Raw genomic sequence first — 18,213 nt, forward strand, 5'->3', positions numbered from 1 at the left:
TTTAAATTTGGATGCAGTTTATCTCTTGTGCAGCACTAGCTTTATGTTTTTTGAAACCACACGACAATAAATTTTCGTGTTATTTTTAATTGGACGGATATCCGTTTTCAGAAGCGAGCGAAATTGATATTTATTTGCATTTAAAATCTCGCGAAAATAAATTTCTTTGTGTTTTCAAGTACAGGCGAATATTCATATCTATTCAAACTCCAAACCTAAACGGTGAGACTGAAGGGAGTTATGGCTGCTAAGGGTGTGGAGATAAATGTGGTTATGAATTAATTAATTGTGGTGAGCAAAACCGTTTAACTTTTAAATTAAATCAATTATAATATCATAAAAGGGATTTTAAAAGAGAAAAAGGCTTGAACTCTTTCGTCAACCACAACATTTGCTACTAGAAAAAAAATAATTTTTCTGCCCCTCCCTCCCTCCCTCCCTCCCTCTTTCCCTCCTTGCTAGAATCGATATCCTGAACAGACTCTACACCAATCTTACTAATATTGAAGAGGGAAAAGACTGATAAAAAGTTTGATCAGAAAAGTTTTTTGGCAAATTTATTAATCCGCATTTTATCCTACAAAAAGTAATGAATATATATATATATATATATATATAAAAAAAAAAGAGAGCCCAATCTCAGCAAATTTGAGTAATTCAATGCTACTATAGAGATATATTTATTTTGAAAAAGAAATTATGAGTTTTCTTGACAGAGAAGCGTTCCGGTTATAATTTGATAAATCCAAATCCATAAAAATAATTTGCATCATAAAAAAAAAAAAAGCAATATCCGAATCTTCAACCTAAAAAAATAGTAATTGAAATACAATCCACAAACAAAACTTGTAGAAAAGCACATATATAACATGTACTTTAAATCAAATATAATATGGTATAAAGTTTCTCCTAAGATTTCAGAATCAGATCGCATCAATATTAATATGGCCAACTCTTCTCAATCAAATTACTGTATAGATCCATCCACATGGTTTGCTATTACTCTATTATTTTGTTTCTATACTGTGACGAGTAGGCTGGCAAAATACCTTTCACCGATCATCTCTTAGACATAGTCAGAAAGATCTTCATAGTTTTCCAAATCCCAAATTACCACTTTCCCGTCCAATCCTGTAATTAAAAGAGCCATATTTGAGAATATGAATCCCAAAAACTCAAAGTTTCGTAGCCCTAAAAGTTTAGAGTATCTAAAAAGTAAAAATAGCAACAGTTGTTCCTTCACCCTACCTGAGGTGCTGAAGCGCTTTGTTCGAAAACCTTCTTTTCTTAAAGGTACAATACAACTACAGTTTCAAAAAGAGAAAATGTCAAACATTCAGCTTCATTTTTAATAAAAAGAGAACATCTCTGCATCAATTATCCACTCCGTATTCAAAACTAAGCAGTAAAATTGATAAGTGGCATCTAGAAAGGAACATAAGAGTGGGTTCTCTTTTTTTGGAGAAAAATCCATTTTATATTTAATAATAACAATATGGCAGAGAAGTACTTGATGCAATTCTCATGAATAGCTCCCCGTATCCTTGAAGGTTCAACTGTATCATTGCTCAATCCATGCTTTGACTGACCGTAAAGTTTGCCAAATGCTTCAGAAAACTGAAAAGGAATGACAACATGCAAAGCTCAACCTCAAGTTATAAATATTCTTAAAGAACATTGCATTACCGTTGAGTTTCAGAAACTAAAAGAGAATGAGATGTATAAACAATTAGATATTAGGGTTCTCAACTAAAGAAGTAAAAGTTTGTAGTGTCAGATCAGTTTCTTTTAAAGATCCCAATTAGCTCTACATATCAGCCACCTTCATTCTCTTGGAGCCATAAAAATGTTTCCAACAAAGGAATCCAACACTCTCTTCATGCCTTCCCCCACTACTACAACACCAGCCAAGTTGCTCTTATCAGAAAAATGGAATATAACCTTCTCCCCATCATTTTCCCCAACTTCTGTAACACCCCTCCCCTCCCAGGCAAGAAAGAAAGAAAAAGGGAAAAAGCAAAATGCTTGGGCTCCAATCCAAGACTTAAAACCTTTCCACATATTCTTGGGAGGAAGTAGGTACCATTAGGGCACAAGGCTACCGGCAGTGAGCTTCATATTTCACTTTTCAGTACCAAGAAACAACTGTTTGAGAGAAAATAAGAATGAAGACAGCAAATTTGGGGTTTGAGGAATAAGAAAATGGTGTAGCTGGAAATAAAAATTTTGACAGACTTGCCTAGCTAAATTCTAACTGAATTTAAATAAAGAATTTATGCAGTTCTAAATGACCTTCAAATGATATTAGTGCTAAATGACCCTCAAATGATATTAACTCAGGTACTCAAGTAGACTTCAAGAAATAGTGTCCATGCTTGCCAAAAGGAAAAGATAAACCACCCTAACAATATAAGTAGATCCTTTCTACATCTTATAGAATACAGTTATTTTCAGTTCACAACTTTCGTAATAAATAGTACTGATACTTGGATTTTCCATATTATTTCGAGCCGAAATATTAGAGCTGTATAAGTATGTTCAATTCAACATTGAAGTGGTAAAAGTTTTGTAAAGATACAAGTATCAAACATCTAAAGAGAATCACAAAGATGATATAAGTATAACCAAAGGATTTCTCCAGTCCAATGAGAATCAAGTCAACATAATTGATGAGAAATTTTATGATGAGGATCTAAAACAAAAAGCAATTGGTAATAGGTGCAAAGCCCAAGTCAATTGGGTTCCACACCAACATACTCAATGTGGGATTTATTTAGTCACCACTTAATACTCCCCCATATATGTAGGGTCAACAGACCTATCACAAGGCATATGATGCAAGTGTAAGGATTATGTGCTTATCTTGTGGCTTGGACATCATCATACTTTAGCATAAGCCTATTACGAAGCGGTCACCAAGTGGAGTAGAGGCTCTGCTACCAAGAGAAACATAAAAAGGGTTTCTCCACCTATTGATAATTTTGTTTTAGGTTGGATGCTCGTCCTAAAATTTACCAAGGTATCGCAACCGAGGATGTTAGTATCGTATCGGACAACATTTTGGTTTTTTTAAAAAAATTATATATGCCGGTACTAGTTATTTCGGCATATTATTTCGAATTTTTCGGTTTAATATAAATATAGTTATATATATACATAAACTTGTAAATAATAATACCAATAATAATTTACAAAATAAATATGCAGTCTTCAAAAACCAAATAAATAAGTTTAAAATAATAAAAAATAATATCATCAATTTATCATAATATTTTTAAATACTTAATCTGATTCATACGATGTAAATGTTAAAATAAAAACAAAGAGATGAAAAACTTAACTTTGATTTCATGATTGTTAAACTTTAGAAAGGGAACAAAATTACTTTCTTGAAAGAGATTAAAATACTTATGAATTTTAGTTTGAAAAAATAAAATATAAAAGAAAATAAGTTATAATAAAAATAGAGAAATTCAACTTTTAAGAGTTATTTTGTCAATTAGTTTTAATTTTTTTAAGTTAAAAATAGTCAAATAACAAAAGACAAGTTAAAAATTACAAAAAATGCTCCACATTCACATACCAACCGAAACAAGTTAATCCACCAAAATTCACGAAACCAGTAGAAACCAATGAAAACAATTGGTACTAACTGGTACCAGATCCGGTATGAAAAATTACTCTAAGATGTATTGCATTTTAATATAGCTAAAGCATATCGACGGTCAATACAATTGGTACCAGAACAAAATTAACAACATTGATTGCAACCCAAGTTTGTTATTTTGCTTATTGTTCTTGTTCTTTGTTGCTTCTGATTTGTTTGACAACATGTTAAGTCCATTCGCTTCATCTGTTAGTATTGGACCTACATGTACGGGGAAATGTTACACTGTATTATGCCATATATTCAATTAGCTATGGTCTTATGTTCATGTTGGACCTCTCCACCTATAGCCACTTGGTTGTATGTTGGATGCTTAACAATTGAGAATGACCAAAGTGGATAATGAGACATCCATATATTGATATTTTTTCACGTTCAATCTCTATAAAACTGAGTTCAGGATCATACTAAAAAGACTACTTTTTTTATGTTTTCTCCACTTCAGTGAAAATTTATATTAAATGAGAATGACTAGAGTGGCCTTAGAGAACCTGGAATATGACCTTTGATGTTAAGATCATACTGACTTTTAGAATAAATAGTTGGCTCAGCTCAAACTATTGTTTCACAAAAGTTGGAGCTTTCCATGATTCACTCAAGTGAATAGACTAGCTGCAGATCTTACTATTCAATAAGAGCACTGTCGACAAATTCTTTCATGAAACAAATCAGCCATGATGCAATCTGTGTTTTTCTTATAAATATCTGCCCTTGCCCCCCTTCCCCCACACTCACCCAGAAAATTTTCACACTTATAGAATAAGAATAGCTAAAAGTTTTATGATATACATACCTGAGAACCATATTTTGGACCTGAAGAAGATGCTTTCCTTTCACCAAGGAATCTAATAAAGCTCCTAGAAAACAGGACCAAAAACCTTGTTAATGTAATGCAGCAAGCATAGAGAATTACAATGATAATGAATCTTACATACCATATTCCGGATTCATCTGCTGCAAAAACCATTGGAGTGCAGTCAAATCCCACGCCTATGACCATTTTCTCGGAAAAAAACAGGACCTGATAGTAATTTATGTGATTAAAGAAAAACTTAGGATTAAAAATGATGTTTACATTTAGGCCCAAAATAAAAGGAAACAAAAAACAGTTAACAAGAGTGGTTGCTGACCCACATCACGAAGAGGCAAATTACGGAATGCAACATTCTGGGCCAAAGGGGAAGGACCAACATCATCAACAAAGTAAATCATAGAATTATGACCTGTAAAATAGATAAATGGCAGGTAAGAAGAAAACTTTTACAAGCAGCTCTAAGACTCTAATAACAGAAAAGTTCCGCTAAAAGGGAGCTGTGGAATTTATGAAGTTATACCAAAATTTAGGCATAACCCATTTACTTTAGTGACTTCATGCAATGACGGTTATTCAACAACCAAAAATTAAATGAAAAGTTGCAATAGTTTCTAACTAGATTTCCCCTCAACTAGAAGCTAAACAAACAATTAACCAAGTCAAAATACCAAATTGGTAGTTTAAGGGGAAAATTTTTCTCCAAGTCAATGAATGCCATGTCACACACTTTATCTTTGAACGTGACAGATAGAAATATTTCTCACCAACATAAGCCAAAGTATTGCCACTCGGTGACCACTTCACACCAAATGCCCATGAAAATGACAGATCAAGCTGAACTATTTGCTGCACCAACAATAAATGCCAAAAAGAGAAAGAAAAAGTTAGCTTTCTTTGCACTGACCAAAGGTTAATGAAACTGCAGAATAAATGATAGAAGACATAAGAATCTATGCAAGTCAGATTATGCAAAGATAAAGCATGTAATCAATAGAAACATTCATGGGTCCATCTCAGGCAAGAATAAATTTGGTAATTGATTGCGTCAACTCCATATTTCAAGATAGATGAATAAATAACAACAGTTCCTCCAGTCTTTCCTTTGAGCCAAATACTTGGATCAATATTTGATCAAACTAAATACAGAAGTTATCCTTCCATTCTTCTACTTCTTTTGATGCAAATGCAAATATTAAGAATTAATTTCAACATGTTGAGCTTAACCTCTGAAAACTAATTGCATTTCCACCATGTTCTGCCTTTTCAGGACGTCTATGTTCTATTAGTTTTAATAAAAACTATAGTCTAAACTATGATTTTTAAAACAAGAGGCATCACAAAATGTGACAACGCATGGCTATGTAGCTTAAGTTTAGCCTATATTTGTCACTACTAAACACAATTTTGGCATCATATAGCTTTTTATCAAGATTTACTTTATCACTGGATGAATGTTTTGCAATATGTTTCTTTATTTACATAGTTTATCCACACAAATGTTGTTCCCTAGGCAAAGACATTACCCACTAGAGAATATAGAAAATTGCACAAACCTATACAGCCATGCTGCCACAATGTTTCCTCTACAATTGGCATTGCAATTTAAATGGTGAACCACAAAACAAGGTTTGCTAGCCAACGATATTACCTTGGCATTCTGGAAACTAATATGACATCAACAAAAAGTAAAATTCAGATCATTCACCATTCATGGATTAAGCTATCCAACTTCAATTTTCTTACACTGATGACCCCAGCAAAATCCAGATTGTACTCAGAATTTGGGCCCCCTAATCACTAGAGATTCAATAACTAAAGAAAATTTTCCCTTTTGGCAGTTAATTGAACATATTGCAATTGGATGCATCACTAACATGGAAAGAAGCAAAATTCAAGCCTATTACCCATACTCATTTTTCAAGATTTTAGCATGTTGAATTATTGGTAGAGTTTTCTACCAACTTGAACATGGAAATATATGGTTAACAAATAAAAGTCACAGTCCACATCTTCCTACATATCAAATGCACCCGTTAAATATTTACTGCTAAAGAGGAAGGCATGTATGTACCTCTCCAAACTTTGAATCTGAAGAAGAGCCTGTTTTTGATTCCCTGGGAAAATTTAAAGAGGAAACATGATTAATATTATGCTCTCATAGTAATGCATGTCACCAGACAATGACATTTAACATACCTTGTATCAACACCTTTGATAAATGTGGAAAATACTCGGCATTTTCCATCTGTGGATGTTGTTGCAAGTAGAATCTGAAGAAAAAGAATTAAAAAATGGAGAATATGACTTACAACAAATGGGTTCTTTTCCAAAATATAGATCATACACCAATTAACAAAACAGAATATACTTAAATCACCAGAGAGATGACAATCAGAAGCATCTAAAACAAAATTTTCAAATGACAAGGGTATTGACCCTATGATATTCTGCGGGTGAAGACAAACACAATTCCAAACATTTAATGTAACCAACAAACCTAGTTATCTCATGATCAGTATCCTGGTCATCTTACAGCAGTTTATTACAACTTACATGGATTTGTTATTCCCATCAAATGAGATATCCAACATGTATCAAGAGTTTCTTCTTACTTTAGTACAACAACAAACTAAGCCTTATATCCCATAACTCTGGATTCAGTTGTATGAAAAGCCAAAAAAAGGAATCATGTCAGGTCGTAATTTTGGATCTTCTTGCACCACTCATTTCTATAAAAAACAACCTTTTCATCTACTTCCTTAACTCTCATATCATCTCTTATTACTTGCATCCACGTCTTTTGTGGTCCACTTCTAAAAGCTTTGGTCTCTCCCAAATCCAAAAACTCATTTCTCCAAACTGATGCACAGATAGGCCTACATTTCACATGTCCAAACCATCTCAAATGGCCCTCTCTCATCTTTTCCTCAATTCGGACTACCCCTAATTTTCCTCGAATCTCTTTATTTCTGATTTTGTCTCTTCTAATCTTACCACACATCCATCTAAGCATCATAATCTCCACTATACTCATTTTCTTTTCATGTTGTTTCTTAATGACCCGACACTCAATCCCATATAACAATGCAGGCCTTCCAATTGTTTTATACAACTTCGCCTTTAACTTGAAATGCATATTGCGATCACACAACATACCTAACGCACTTTGCCACCTCACCTATCCTGCTTGAATCCTATGAGTTACATACCTTTCTAACTCAGCATCACTCTAAATAATTGATCCCAAATATCAAAAATGACTACTCTGGTACTACCTCACCATCCATCTTAATCACATTAGCACTTTCTTCCCTATGACTACCTCTTCTTACTTTAATAGATAATGATACTCAATGCTTTTTTACTACATTCATAAAATAAGAGTTGACATCAGTGTAGAATACAGATAGTGTCAAACACCAAAGTTCTCAAAACCTGCATAAACTCACCAATACCGCTTCCCCACTATTTCTCCCATCATAATTCATCTTTAGCGTCACCATACTAAAATAAGTGATTTTACGGAGAAGCATTGATCCAATAAAAGTTTTGTTAAGTACGACTTTCAAGCCCTTTTGCCTCAAGAAGCCCACTTAAAATCAATTAATTGTAAGGCATTCTCAATGTAATAAAGCATTTTGCAAATTACCATTTAGCATTAGCTTATAGAAGACCTATATTACATGGACTCACTTATGAGTATCCAATATGGGTCTATGTGCCAAACTCATCTTTTGTTAAAATATTTGGACTTGTAGATTTGGCTAAAAAGTGTTCAAAAACAACATATAGATACAAGGATCCTTCTAAAAGTTTGTGGAAATAAAATAATAAATATGAAATAGAAATTTAGAAAAATCAATTTAACTCAAAGGCACCTAGTATGAGAAAAGTAAAAAAAAAGTGGGGCCTATTTTGCCCTAAAACCAACCATATGCTCATATTCTCTTTTTTTGTTTTCATTTTTTTTAATGGGCTTATAATGACATAACAACAATGTGTTTTTTTCCTTTTTAACAAAATCCCAAAAATTAATTAAAGGGAAAAAGCCACAAATCCAACCACTAGGACATATCTGTCATATGCCCATCGAGATTCTTCTTCTTGTCTTGTAATCTTCCTTCTCTTACTTATAACAATTTCATTTCCTTCTTATTTTTCCTTTTGTTTAGCACCTTTTCTTGATTTTCTCTCTCTCTATCTTCCCAAAACGCCTCCTCTTATACTTCACCTCATGCCTTCTTTCACTATGCCACTTTTATGTTTTTCTCAATCGATTTGTGCAATGGGTAATTTGCTACTTACATGAAAGAGCCTAGTCTGAATAACCAGTGCCATATCAGAAGCATATTCCACACCTGAATCTTGTCATGTCACGTTCACATGGGTATGGGGCCCTAGAATGTTAAGTCCATGTAACACAGTAGAAGACAAGAATACAACAAAATTTTCAGCAAAAGCGGCCAATGATGAATATGACAAAGGCAAATCCAAAAGTAAATAAGAAATAAAAACTCGGGCCTTCTCCTTTAAGCACGTGTGCATACATCGGTGTATTGCATGTGTGCATGTTTACTTATATCCATTTCTTTAACCATGCTTTGGAATTACTGGTTTTTAGATATATAATCCTCTAAACTTTTCTTAGCAAAATGGTTATTAAAGGATGCTAAGAAATGTCAGGTGTTTAGAAAAAGAAAGAAAATAAAGAAGGGTAATAAGGACAAAAGGAAAGGAACAAGATGGTCTACAGAGTTATGTAACAGAGATGGACCCAAGAATTAATTGATCATGATGGTAGATGGGCATGTCAAATATACACCTTTTTGTCAACCACTTAGAGAATTCATCAAGCTTCAAATCATCCAACCCATATACTCATGTGAACTCCACCAACTTCATTAGATGTTCCTTCACATTAAGAGATTAAACCTACAACACACAGTATCCTTAGAATTGGGTGTTGCTACAATGACAGCAAGATAGAGGAGCTTAAACTCTAAATCCATGAAGATAACCAGTCATGCTGGTCTTCAAGGTATTTGCCTAAGCCCACTTTGATCAGATAAATTGTAGGAATGCTGAAGGTTCAACACTGGACGTAGACCACCCAAGTAAGGTTTGGGGACAGCAACATTCTCTTGGACTCATGCGGGTATGGCTTCTTATAGATTTGGTGTCTTTATATTAAGCTCGGGTTTTGAATGGATGTGGATCCCAAGGTAGGAAAGGCATCTTTCAAAACAAGGACAAGGTTTCTCTAGGAGCATGAGAAAGGCTACATGGTATCTTCTTACACTATGCAATCACATACTTATCAAGTTTCAGCCTTTTTAGATAAAGGTAGTTTTGTATACCAATAATAAGAGGAACTAGAAATGCACAAAAGTGAAGAAAAGGACAATTCTTGGGGAGTTAAAGTCCACGCCAAGGAACAATAAGACAATTTAAATTTGTCAAGGAATAATAAAGGAACAAGATCATATGGTGAAGAAAATTTACTTAATCAAACAGAAAGTAAGGATGACAAAGTCTAGTGAAAGAAAGACTAATCTTAAAGATTATAATAATGATTGCTTTTGGAGAAGTGGAATAGTTTAACAAAAAATCTAAGACTTCAATCTCATCAAAGGAAAATTGCAATTAGAACTAACAAGATTATGGGTTTCAAGCTGGGAGAAAAGGGGCAATCACTGCTACCACAAAGAGGTAGAAGCATTCCTTGCTCTCTTCTTTTTTGTGTTTTCCCCTCTCCTCTTCTAAATGTCAATCTATTTAATATTCCTTTTTATCTTTTTACAAAATCTTTTCAAGGAAAATCGGAGTATATGATCCATTTTCTCTTAACTTTATTACAAGACACATCTAGAGGCTCGAAACGACAGGTTGAGACATATTGGCTCAACTATGCGACTTCAATTGCTTGCTGTAAAATATGCTCTAGCATGTCCATGTTGGTATGTTTTGACATACCAAGTTTCCACAAAAACATTAATGTTCTCCTATTCATAGCTATAGTCTAATATAGAGTATCTTAGATCAATAAAAATAAACTGAGATTTATGAACCTGCTAGAAAGAGATGGTTCTTGGATTTTTTTTTTAACCATCAAAGCTTAGGGCTTATGTTAAACATCTTTAGCGTTTATCTTAAAATCCTTGTCCCTTAAAGTCAATTTTTTCTTCTGAATGAAATGTCATGGGAGTCAAACAAAACCTTCTCATACATGCAGATGGATGAACTCTACCATAAGACAACTTGGCCATGTCATAGAATAAAGTTGAATGGAAAATCCACATTATAACTACATTAAATAGTGAAAAAAGTGCACTCAAGTGGGAAATACGCACATTATTAGGATGCCAAGCAACACTTGTGACAGAAGAATCATGTTTTTTCCTGATAAGTTTGCTGACCCACCTAGAAACAGCAAACCACACAAGCATGTAGCATCAATCAGAGAATAAAAAAAAAAAAACCATAGAAAAACCCATGCATACCATTAGAACACAAGCAAATGGGAATGTCTTCATATATCTAATACATATGAACTAAGTTTGAGGATATTAAGAGAAAGGAAAAGTGACAACTGAAACGTTGCAACATATTACCAGTTATTCTCTTGCTCATAATAGCATATGCACACAGTTTTAGCACCACTTCCAACAGCAAACTTGTTTTCTGGAAGTTTAAGGATGGGAAGAAATGAATTGGTTAGAACTTCGTCAAATTACTTGAAAAAGAGGACCTCTGATTACCTTCAGTTTTAATGGTCCTCACAAATCATAAGAACATGAAGATATAAAAATTATCAAAATAGTAGCACAAAACAAGTGCTGTGAACTTTCAAGGGATTTTTTTCTTATCAAATAGTCCAACTCATATCTAAAGATCCTACTCCACAAAATAATTCATAGACTTCCCATAAGTCAGATGCCAATCTATTTTATAAGCTTAAGCTCAATATTAGTTAATAAAGCTGCTAAAACAATGAAACGTGAAGTAACATTTATGTGTTAAATGGTAAAAAAATGGTTCTATGATTTGTCCTTAATGACTGAAGAAGAAAAAAAAACAAAACTAATAAATGGAACCAAGAAGGTGCCAATCTGAATAGAATGCTAATTTATTGTGCAGTACAAAGAAGTGAAGAACACTAATGAAAGGTGCAATTGTGTTTTAAGTACCGTTGGGGCTCCACTGAACACAAAGTGCAGCACGATTGAGCCTAAGAATGACAAGAGTTGGTACCCATTCTGGTCCTTCTTGGTTCCATACATATCTTCAAACATGATCACAAATTTCAGCAAACAAAATAGTCAATAACAGTATACTAGAGAAGAGAAAATAACAAAATAAAAAGAAGCCAAACACATTGCTCATGTAGGCACTGTTTGCTTGTGTTTGTCCATACACAGGGAAATAGAAAGAGAGAAAGAGAGATATCCAAATGGCAAAAATTTCATTTTTGTTCGGGTATATAAAAAAAGGATAAGTACTAACGAATTCCGGTCATGAGATACGGTAACAATTCTGTTTGACCTCCGACTCCAGTCTATCCCAGAAACAATTTGATCATGCTGAGGAAATATTGACATAAAAATTATCATATTGATAAAAATCAAGCATAAATTAAACAAAACTTAAGAAAGAAAAGAATCATCGTCCATGAATTTAGTCACTTCAACAGATTGATAAATTTCATTTTTTAACAAGAAAATTTAGTAACCAAACATGGAGCTAAAACAGAATTTACTTCCAAAAGTACAAAGAACACTAAACAGGCTAATTTCCTTCCACATGAAGAGAGTAGATACTTCAAAAGATTTTAGACTGTGGAGCTCTCCTCATGTTCTAGTATGGTTCTCAACAGGAAATCAGTAGTTTAGGGTTTCTATTATATCTTGGTCTTTCTCATGTTTTAACTTGTTTAAGGCATATTTAACAATTCTAGCATAGGCACATGATAAGAGTTCAAAAGTATCATTAAATCTCCATATAATTTATTTCCAATTATTTGGTGCAACCCAATTCCGAACAAGATTTCTAAATGGGTTTGGGAATTTCAAAACCTGACCATAATTGCCAGATCAACAACCATGCTGTTAATTTCACTCTTTTGTTCTCACTTTTTAAAGTTTAGCTTTCTCACAACTTCTTGTAATCCCTATCTCGCAATTCAGAACTAATCTTAAAGTTTAGCTTTCTCACAACTTCTAGTAACCCCTATCTCGTAATTCAGAACTAATCCAATAAATTTCCTAGTCGCTTCAGGATTCCTAATTCAGTTTCTCATGCACAGAGAACTTTCCCTGTTCATGTAAAGCCTAAAAGTGGTCAAAATGCAGACTGATATCATACCAAGGTTGAAACCCAAACTCTGCATCAATCCTCCTTGCTGCTGCAGTACTTCTATTTACTTCTTACAAAGACTCAGATTTCAGACATGAATCCAACATGTCTTCATGCAACCTGTACTGTGTCCATCCTCAAAGTATTCATCTTGTATTTTTCCTTTTAGAATAACATTTTTATTCTTCATTATAAAAGAGGCTTCAGCCTAGGTTCTAGTCACATCCAATGTGCAAATCGGGGTATCCCAAAAGTACAAGACTATACAATTCCAAAATGAAAACTTGTAATAACTTTTGGTGATGAGTTTAGACATATTGCATACATATTGGACTAACTCACATAGCATCAGTTTATAGGGCAAAAAAATGAATAAAGTACCTTCTGAAGAACATGAACTTTCTCCCACTTGTCTTCCAACAATTTATAAATGTGAACCTCGTTATTATTTGGGCAAAATGCTACCACTACAAGCAAGAAAAAGCAAAATTACATATGTAGAAAAAAAAAAAAGAATTCACAGAAAACATTATCTCATGCAATTTAAAATAACAAGGACCAAATCTGTAGTTTTAAAACATGTAATAATAAAAGCTTTAAATAAATTAAAAAAAAAAAACCGGCACATCAATAATAAATGGATCAATTTAGAATAAGAGACTAAAATGTAAAGAATCGGTAAATTGATCCATTAATTTCGTTTTTTCCTTTTCAATTTTACATTTCTAAGACAACAATACATCACAACTACAGTAAACTCAATAAATGAAAATTATTTTCTTTTATTTCCTATATTTTTACAGCAACCAAACAAAGCATAAAGATGAAGAGAGAGAACTGAATTTCGAAAAAAAAAACAAAGGAAGTTACTCGAGTGATCGGGACTCCAAGCATGGCAAGTGATGCACTGAGCAAACTGGTGGACCGCGACGGCCGCCATTTTTTTAACTGACGAATTTGATGTATTGAGCTGCAATTGCGTCGGAGAGAGATCTATGGAGAAGAGAAAGAAATGGTTGTATCAGTGAAGGGATCTCAACATTTCGAATTCTCCGCTAACCAAAGGGCAAACTCCGGTGACTTAAACTACGACACCTGCCACTTAAATTTTTAATAAAAATTTTACATGAATTTAATAAAATAAGAAATAATATTTAATACATTAATATAAACTATATTATAATAATTTTTATTTTTATTTATAAAATTAAATAAATATAATTATATGAATAATCATGTAAAAAAAGTATTATGAATGTTTTAATAGAGGAATTTATAATTCGATTTTAAACGAATTAAATAATTAAAATAATTTAATTTGCTTAACATCAATTATCGAATTAAAATTAATTAATTATTAAAAATAATTTTTAAAAAATTTATTTTTAATTAATTCAATTCAAAAATCAAATTAATTGAATAAATAAAACTTTTAATCAAAATATAATAAATTCTCTCTCTCTTTCTCTCTCTCTTTATATATAACTAAAAATATATGAAATTATTTATTTTATTTCAAGTTATTAAGGGTTTTAATTTAATATTTTGATATTAAAATTTTTTTGGATGATTTCATTTAATTTATTTTAAATATAAGAAATTAAAATTTAAAATTTAATTTAATATATTTTATTATTTGTTTAACCAAAACAATTAATTGAATTGACTGAATTAATTTCGATCAATTAATTTTTAAAATTAAAAATTTTAATTTAATTAATAAAAATAAAATAATATAACTTGATTAATTTATTTTGAATAATTTAATTCAAAATTAATTGAATCGGTCCAATGAACACAGAACAAGCGCAATTTTAATCTACATTAACAATCATTTTGTCTAAATTTTTTTTCTTTTTTATTTAATTAAAGCAAGTTATTTTATTAAAAAATACTATTATTATTAAAATATCAAATTGATTAATGAGTTTAATATTGAAATGAGAATATAAGATTCAATATGGTTTGAGAAAATATTTTATTTTAATTTTATCTTTTGGAAAATAGTTTTTTCTTTTATTTTTTATTTTTTAAAAACTATTTGGTGAATGAAAAAAAAAATTATTTTTTAAAGTTATAAAATAAACAATTATAAAAAAAATTATTATTAATGACATCTAATTATAAATATATAATATATATTTATTCATTAATAACTTAAAAAAAATTTCTAATATGATGTCAACTTCTTAACTTGTAAAACACAAACAAAAAAGTAATTATTATTTTTTGTTTTCATAATTGAAAATATCTTTTTTGTTTTAATTTTTGAGTTTATTTTATTGTATTTTTTAAAAACTTATTTTCAATTACGAAACATATTTTCACTCTTATTTTTTATTTTTCAAAAATTAAAAATGAAAAAAACTTCTATTTTCTAAAAGTTTTTAAATTGATATTTATTTATTTGTATTTTTAAATTTATAATATTATAAATAAAATATAAAATTTCTCACGTATTTGATAATTGAATTTTGTAAAAATTTCAATTTGATACATAAAATAAAATTGGTTAAAATAATAACAAAGCTCTTGAATTTTATAACTTTATTTAAATAAATCCTTATATTTTTATTACATTTGAATAAATATTTAATCTTTAATTTACACTTAAATAAACACATTTAATTTGTATCTAAATATGTCTTAAACTTTTAATTTGTATTTAAATAAGCTCCTAATATAAATCACTCATTCATTTGAAATAAAGACTTATTTCAAACAAATCAAAATATAAAAGTTTATTAGAATAAAATAAAATTATAAAAATTATTTTTAAAAATAGAATAGTTTAATTTTTTAAAAATATTTTAACCATTTAAAATTTGTAATTAAATATTAAAATTTTGCTTTAATCTATTAATTTGCATATGAAATTAACACTATTAGTTGCATATAAAAAAAAGGACAACAAAAATATATCATATATCTTAAAATACCTTATCAACATGTAACATGTTACCAAATTGTTAGATGTTTTGCATAAGTTATTATTTGATTAACAGTTTTAGTTGTGAATTTTTAAATTTTAAGCATCAAATCAAGAATTTAACTATAATCTATACTATAAATAAAAGTTATCTCCCTATTCAATTTGAAGGGACAAATAAGCAAAGTAAATAAAAAAAAATTAAAATATAATTTTGGAAAAGGCTTTCTCCAAAAGCTTTTCCAAAGCTTCAAGCGATAAGCTTTTTTAGGTCAGAGAAAACAAGCTTTCTTCAGAAAACAATTGAAAAAAATTAAAAGAGAGAAATGAAAAGAAGAAAAAGAAAGAGAATAAGAATAAGAAAGTTTGGTGTTTAATGAAAGAATGAAGATGATATAAGGAGGTCTGACAACCATCAACAAAACTGCCAATTAGAGCCGAGCCAAGCTTAGGTAAAATAGCAAAGCATGTACAAGTATTAGTAGCATAGAAAAAAATGTGCTCCCTCACTTTTTACTTCTCTTCCACTGGTAACTCACCTCCATATATACGGTAATGTTTTCTTTGAATTTTTTTTTTTATCATAATCGTTAATCAATTCTTTATTTTTTTGATTCAGTGATATTGGGATTTTTATTGATTTATGGGTTTATGGGTTTGTTCATTTATTAATTTTTATATATCACTATTATTTTTTTTATTTTCCTTTTGTATATGTAACTATGAATTGGATGGCTTATGTAATTATGAAACGGAATCTTAGATTGATTTTTTTTTCCGAAACAATGTAGTTAAAATGATTAAAGTTGAAAAAAAAATCAGAGTTCTAAATTTTACAAATTTAATAAAGTGTTTACAGAAACTACCTCTTTTAAGCGTGTTTATGAAGTAGTAGCAAAACCTGCAGTCGAAGTGAGTGAGAAATGCCTTAAGTAGTAAAATTCTTTCTAACTTGCAGATTTGACTATATACTAATTATATTGATTAGATACCAATCTTGAAAACTCCATGCATGTGACTCAATCCGCCTAATTATGTTTGCATTTTCAGTTTGTAATTGGGCATATCCTTCTTCTAAGATTGTTTAGTGTCAAGTATGATTTGATAATTATTTTTTTATTTTAATATGATTTTACAGAGTGTATTAAGTGGTTATAATGGCACGTTTATGGCTTATGGTCAAATAGGCACTAGCAAAACTTTTATACTTAGCAGACATGATAAAAATGATGCATTTGAACATGGTATTATGGTAAGAGCTCAAAGGACATAATGGCTAACATATCCATTGCTTCTGACACTGTGAAAATCTCCTATTTACAGGTAATGTTCATATTGCATTCTTTTGTTTCTTAAGGCATGTTTATTTATAGGCACTTATGTCATGGTTCTAAAATAAATTTACTGTTAAGGTGTGTTTTCTTCAACAACTAATAGATGTATATTAGTTTAAGATATATTTATCGTTGGATGCTTTATCTCCTCAATAGACATGGTTTCATTTGTTGTTTTGACTTTTGAGTTGAATTTTAGCCATATGAAAATTATGCAAAAAAAAAAACAAAAAAAATATTGATATAGGAATTTGTATATAACTAGAAATTTGTATTCATATTAGAACTCAAATAGAATTGGATAGAATATGTAACTATGAATTTTAAATTGATATTGTTGATTTTGTTGTGGTTTGTAAAAATCTATTTGATTTTGAAGTCATTTTGGAATTCTTGGGGTGAACGTTGAAGTTAAGGTTTGATCAGTCTTTCTTTAATTTTGTTTTGGCTTTTAAGTCAATGATATTATGGCTTTTGTTTCTGTTACCGTATATGGTATGTGGTCATTACTTATATTTTTTTCTAGTATAATTATAGCCTTCAGCAAAGCATTATCATGATTGTGATAAATGTGTTCTTCAGTTTAATCATCATTGTGTATGGCTTGGAACATGCATTGGGCAGAGTAATCATTGGAACATGTCTAGGCTGGTAAATTATGTGTCCTGAAAGCTAGTAATGTCTATATCACATTAAAGTGAATAAATCTCAACATTTAACATAATGAAGGTCTTTTTATAGGCTTACAATATACTAGGATTTATACATTGGCTGTTGTCAAGGTCTTATGCTATTTTAAGTGTTAAAATTGGATTTCAAACTCATATCTCAAAAACTGAAGATTCATATATTCATGTATGTTTACAAATAATAACAAGCATTGTTGGTGTAAGCTTAATCGATACGTTTAAAAGATGATCACTTCTATTGGTCAAAAAAACTTTTAGAATTAAAAGGTATTTTTGGCTAGTTGATATTGAATTATGTGCAAGTTTTTTCAGTTGGATTATGCTTTGGTAACTTCCTTATTGGAATATCATTCCTTTTACAGGTTTCTTCTTTTACCTTTGATTATTCTTTGTGCATACAACAATTTACTAAATCTTCAATTACCGTA

At 30.7% G+C, this 18,213-nt stretch overlaps 1 protein-coding gene across 1 annotated transcript; it reads right to left on the reverse strand.

Moving 5' to 3' along the window:
• Window positions 1–800: 800 nt before the first annotated feature.
• Window positions 801–13,921, reverse strand: LOC111299688 (actin-related protein 2/3 complex subunit 1A-like). Its single transcript, XM_022895044.2, has 15 exons — window positions 13,704–13,921; window positions 13,215–13,300; window positions 11,985–12,061; window positions 11,669–11,763; window positions 11,093–11,162; window positions 10,832–10,901; window positions 6,678–6,751; window positions 6,553–6,595; window positions 5,246–5,327; window positions 4,802–4,890; window positions 4,603–4,688; window positions 4,461–4,524; window positions 1,511–1,617; window positions 1,249–1,304; window positions 801–1,131 (listed from the first exon to the last, which is right to left on the reverse strand). Exons 1-15 carry the CDS (start codon window positions 13,771–13,773, stop codon window positions 1,067–1,069), a joined length of 1,134 nt encoding a protein of 377 aa, XP_022750779.1. The 5' UTR covers window positions 13,774–13,921; the 3' UTR covers window positions 801–1,066.
• Between the last annotated feature and the right edge of the window lie 4,292 nt (window positions 13,922–18,213).

The sequence above is a fragment of the Durio zibethinus genome, chromosome 18 (assembly GCF_047325235.1).
Source record: "Durio zibethinus cultivar Kanyao isolate XHJ-2024 chromosome 18, ASM4732523v1, whole genome shotgun sequence".
Taxonomy (NCBI): domain Eukaryota; kingdom Viridiplantae; phylum Streptophyta; class Magnoliopsida; order Malvales; family Malvaceae; genus Durio; species Durio zibethinus.

Excerpts from the sequence above, each read along its gene's own strand:
- LOC111299688 (XM_022895044.2), bottom strand. The coding sequence starts at position 13,773 with ATGGCGGCCGTCGCGGTCCACCAGTTTGCTCAGTGCATCACTTGCCAT. Across the intron at positions 4,525-4,602 it reads GCAGATGAATCCGGAATATG|GAGCTTTATTAGATTCCTTG; the intron begins GTATGTAAGATT and ends CCTGTTTTCTAG. Across the intron at positions 1,305-1,510 it reads ATTCATGAGAATTGCATCAA|TTGTATTGTACCTTTAAGAA; the intron begins GTACTTCTCTGC and ends TTGAAACTGTAG.